The sequence below is a fragment of the Rosa chinensis genome, chromosome 7, assembly GCF_002994745.2.
Source record: "Rosa chinensis cultivar Old Blush chromosome 7, RchiOBHm-V2, whole genome shotgun sequence".
Classification (NCBI taxonomy): domain Eukaryota; kingdom Viridiplantae; phylum Streptophyta; class Magnoliopsida; order Rosales; family Rosaceae; genus Rosa; species Rosa chinensis.
Window position 1 is genome coordinate 32759947 of NC_037094.1, and position 5748 is coordinate 32765694.

General features: G+C 34.2%; 1 protein-coding gene across 1 annotated transcript; it reads right to left on the reverse strand.

Moving 5' to 3' along the window:
• Positions 1-4631: 4631 nt before the first annotated feature.
• LOC112177794 lies at positions 4632-5234 on the reverse strand. The gene has a single exon (XM_024316050.1). It carries the CDS (start codon positions 5232-5234, stop codon positions 4632-4634), a length of 603 nt encoding a protein of 200 aa, XP_024171818.1.
• Positions 5235-5748: the final 514 nt, after the last annotated feature.

Genomic DNA, 5748 nt, shown 5'->3' on the forward strand with positions numbered 1-5748 from the left:
CCTCATATGTGTGGATGTTAGGACAATATTTACATTGACTCCTGATTTCTCTCTTGCCATGATCCACTTCTGGTGGCATTTCATGGTGTAGCCATGTCAATCGGCTTTCTTGCTATACAATGAGATCCATGAGACGGAGAGGTTATACATCTCTGGTAATATTGGAGGCATAGGATGCAAGAGACAATAATATGTGCTCTTCTGGAGCCATCAATCAGATATGTAAGATCTGAGATGATTGTTATATTATCTTCATGACCATAACTTAGAAATGAGGGACTTTATATTGTCATCTAGTGAGTATGATCATTGAGGAACTTCAGGTCCTCATGTAATTAAGGATCAAGGAACTACAGGTTCTGATCTCTTTTAATTACAAAATCCACGATCACAAATTTGGGGTATACTCATACTCATTCGTCATAAACCAACGGTTAAATATCTGCTTACTTTTAAATTGGTGTCAAAATAATCCCCTCAAAGCTTCAGGTTTGAGGTTAACCCAAATTAAAACATTATGATAAATTGTCTATATATTCACTCAAAACTTATGGCTCGAGTCTGCACAATTAGAACTTCAGGTTCTAAGGTGGAATGCTTTAAGCAAGCATAAAGAAGAATGTATCAATCGACATATGAAAATTTACTCAAAACTTCTAGTCCAAATTGACATAAAGTCAAATAAACTACGAATGAATTATATGTGTAATCGAAGCTTCAGGATCGAAATTATTTCTATGAACTGCAAGTTCTAAGATTTCATAATTTGAACTTCAGGTTCAAATAAATTTGGCGCTCGAAACTTCAGGCTCGAGGTGACTATTGTGAAGCTTCAAGTTCACTTTTAACTAATTTATATTTTATACTCAAAGCTTTGGGTTTGAGTTTAACTGTTAGAACTTCAGGTTCTACTATGAAATTTTGAACTTCTGGTTCAAAAATATTACATTCGAAATTCATATGTTCGAGGTATAGGACTACTGGTCCGTATGAGTAACAAAAAAAATTAATTTAAAAGACTATAATGAAAGTACATAATAAAATAGAAAAATTGCAAGGAGGAAAAATAAATAGATAAACTATGTAATAAAATTAACTGTGGAAACTTCTGATTCCATTAATGAAGAAATTACACAGAATTTATGGTCTGCTTAACTTCTCAAAATGATAATCTTTTTTCTCTCTCCTCTAATCACCCAAGAACATAATTTTATCTTGTGGAGAACGTAGCTTCTAGCTTTAGCAAGTGTTCAAAATTGAACTTCAAATTCATATTGTCTTGCAGAGGAGGGAACCCCAATATCCAAACATTTTAAGGAACTTCCGGCCCTCTTATAATTATTGGAGATCAAAAATATGTGAGGATCTTCTGGCCCTCGTAATTGTATAAATTTGAGAAAATTCATGTCACAATTTTCCAATTTACATTTCATGATCCTAGAGGAACTTCAGGTCCCCATATGATCAGGGATCACAATATGTGGTTTCGATCATTGTATAACTCTGAGGAACTTCTGGCCCTCGTTAAGCTTTGAGAAAATTTTAATTACATAACCTTTGAAAAATTTCAATAAGATCAAGAATATGATTTCGATCTATATTCAAAAGTTCAAAGCCTTAACCAATCGGGAATTGTGTTAGCCTTTCTTTGCTCGGCTCATATGGAAGCATGTATCTGCAAACTGTAGTATATACATAATCAATTGTATATATTGATCGATTTCTTATGTCGATGATAAAGTCTAACCTAATGTCTTTAGCAAAAAATAGCCATAAAGATTAATCATATAGCAATAAACCAATAGTGTGCCATTAAGGAAGAATAGAAAAAGGGACAGAAGAAACCTTATCAACCAAGGTAACCTTCCTTTGCATAACCCCTGTGCTTTATACATATCTATGTAATTACAAATTAAAAGAACAAACGTATTCGATCATCTGATTCAATCATATGAACAAACATATTCATGCATGATTCTAAAAAGAAATTGTATTTCAATAGAATCAAACGCATGCTATTTCAATTATCTAGACATGCATAGTGTGTTATGTAGACATACATAGATCATTAAATAGAATCAAATACATGTACCGTAACTATGACAACTCAAGAATATGCGTACAGAGGATTGAATCATGCATCATAAAATAATTGAGGGATTTATAGAATTATGCCATGAAATCTATAGATAATTGATCGCCGATCACCACATCGCACAATTGAGGGATAATGTATGCAATTAGGTCATCCAATTTTGTGCATATCCTCGTGGGTGGTTTGGATAATTGAAATATAACAACCAATGAACCATGAAATGCAAATCAAACATATATATAAGTTATTGATCAAGAGCATCGATGAAAAGAAAAAAAAAAGAAAAATTGCTCAGCGGAGCGTGCTGATAACGTGTTATAAAGTTGAGAAAATATGGAGAGAGAATAGTTGGGAGGAAGTAGAAGTTAGGCCTCATCAAAAAGCCCGCGAATCAAGTGGGCCGATGGAGGCCCGCTGGCCCTGAGGGCTAAAAGCCCGGCCCGGCTCTTTAAAAAGCCCGCAAAAACCCGCAAAAGCCCGCCTCGGTGGGTAGTGGGCCGGCCCGCAAAAATCCGGCCCGGCCCGTAAAAGCCCGTAAAATATTTTATATATATATATATATATCTGTGTGTGTGTGTGTTTATAAATATATATATATATATATATCATATAGATATATATTTGTGTGTGTGTTTATATATGTGTGTGTGTGTGTGTGTGTGTGTTTATAAATATATATATATATATATACACACACACACACACACACATATAGATATATATTTGTGTGTGTGTTTATATATATATGTGTGTGTGTGTGTGTGTGTGTTATATATATATATATATATATATATATATCTGTGTGTGTGTGTGTGTGCACGTGTGTGCGTGTGTGTGTGTGTGTGTTTATAAACATATATATGGAAGGTTGTAGAATCAGTGGGAAAAAATGGTTAGTTGGGCCTTCTGTTACTATCTTCTTCTCCTTGAGCTTGCTATTCTTTTTTGCAATATGTGAAGCTTCCAAATGTATATATATAGAAAAGATATATATGCATTACCGCATAATAAATATATATATATATATAGATATATGTGTGTGTGTTTATATATATATATATATATATATATATCAATATGTGTGTGTGTGTGTGTGTGGAAGTTCTTATACTTCTATATAAAATATGTGCTAATGTGCATATATATATTCTACATATCGGTTGACCAATCCGATCGGGTTCAAAAATATGGTGAAATTGGCTAAATTTTTTACCACACTCATAATTTATTGTAATAAACTCATCCAACGGTCGGTTTCTCATTTTCTTTGAATTGCTATATGTAGCTCTTTGGAGTGTATGATGTATAAATATAGATTTATAAAAAATTAGTGTCTTTAAAAATTTATTTATCAATAAATTAGTATCTATATATAAATATAGATTTTTTTTGGTACAATATAGTTATATAGATCTGTTATCTTTGGTTGTATTTGATCATTATCCATTGAATTTCCAAAGCCTGATTAAAAAAAAATACTTGTGTCTTTAAATATTTATTTACAAATAAAACCCACAAGGCCCGGCCCGAAAAAGCCCACAAGGCCCGCTTTATATGGACGGGCTTGGATTCTTTGATTTTTAATAAAGCCCGGCCCGGCCCGTTGACGACCCCTAGTAGAAGCATATCATTTAGTCTCATTAGCCTCCTTTATATAGAGGTAGAGTTTACATCAAAGTACATAACTAAGGAGTATTTACATGGACATCCACATAGATAATAATATTTACAACATATATATATATATATATATATATTTATATATTTCAAATGAAAATGAAAATACAATTGTTTTGTAGGAACTTTTGTTTTGTTTGGCTTTCACTGAACCAAAATTAAACCGAAAGTTCATATTCGATTTGATTATTTCTACTTCAAAGCATTTTGATTTTGAGGAGCTGGTTTTTTTTTTTTTTTTCCCTCTCTGTCTCTCTCTCTCAAGCCAACCCCTATATGAACACATTGACTTTATGTCCGAATTATTGTATTCATGTTTCTTTCTAACCACCTTCCACCTTTCATTATTCTAAGACAAAAAATCATATCAATTGCTAAGGGTGCAAATTCTAACCCCCGTTCTTCTCGTCACTTTGAAATTTATTTTGACAAGTTTTTTATGAGACTACTCATTGATATTTTTCTTGAAATTAATAAATTTTTCTCTCAGTAAAATTCCGAAAAAAATGAAAGATGAACAAACATGCATTTTAATAGCACGTTTGTTACATTCATTATGCAGCTGGTGTCATCTGTATTTGCTTCTTTGTTTTCATGTTCTAAAGGTTGTATACAGCTTATACCAATTCACATGATCATGTCACTTCACTAAGCCTTAAACCAATTCATAGCACTTCATTAATTCACACCAACTCTTAGTGTGACAGCTCGTACCTATATTTTAACAATTTAATTCTAGTGCAAGAGATTCATACACGTAATATCTCTCCCATCAGGCATAGTAAACAGAAGACGTAGCTTAAATTTTGTCCGCAATTAAATAATTAAAACCAATTTTTTTTTAGAAGGAAAACAAACACTATAACTGAAAAACTCTAGAAACACCACACCCTAACTGATTCAAGCTGAAAGCAAAACTGGCAAAGAGAGGAAGTTTGTTTCTCCAGATAGTTGGTTCAAACGCTTGGTGACCCAGGGAAGTAACCGCATCTGCCACGAAGTTCGCCTCTCGAGGAACATAAGAGAAACTGATGTCCTCAAAGAAGGAAGAGATAATATGAATGTCTCTAATCAAATGTCTCAAACACCAAGGGGGAGCATGAATCTTCTTGATGCAGTCAATGACCAGCTTTGAATCAGCTTCAACATAAATTTTGGATAAGTTGCTATACAGCGCCTGGAGGAGACCGTCTTTGAGGGCGCTACACTCTGCAACCGACACAGAAGAGAAACCAATCTTTCTACTTCCTGCCACAATAGGAAAGCCTGAGTGATCTCTGATCACAAACCCGGCAGCTACCATATTTGAGCCATCAACCGAACCATCAAAATTTAGCTTAACTGAACCTTCCTGAGGAGGCGACCGTCTGATTAGGCCATAATCTCTTGCACGAGACACAGTAGGAATGGAGTTGTGAGCCCGATAATTATTTGCGGCAGCAGCTGCAGCATGGCCAATCATAATAGCAGAAGTCTCCTTGTTCCTGAAAATTAAATGGTTTCTTGCTTCGCAAATTTTCCAACAAGTAATCAAAGCATTCTCAATAAAAGCAAGATTCTTAGAGATCACAAAGGAGTGATGCAGCCACTCCGTGAAATTATTAAAAACACAAGGAGCAGATAAATCATAGGGATTTCCAATTAAATTCCAGACTCTTGAAGTGAAAGGACAAGAGCAAAACAAATGGTCCAAATCTTCAATACCAGCATCACATAATTTACAACGGGGATCAAGGCTAATATTATATCTAGCAATTCTAGCTTTAGTATTCAATCTACCCCTTACCAAAAGCCAAGAAAATATTTTAGCTTTGGGAGGGATGTTAAGTTTCCAAATAACGTTCATGAATTTAACATTTCGATGAGGATTTACTTGACATTGCAGCCAAGTGGCTGATTTAATACCATGAGGGCAGGAGTGAAACCCACTATCTATGTACGAAGTCATGGGTTCGAGTCACCATGAGGGCATGAGT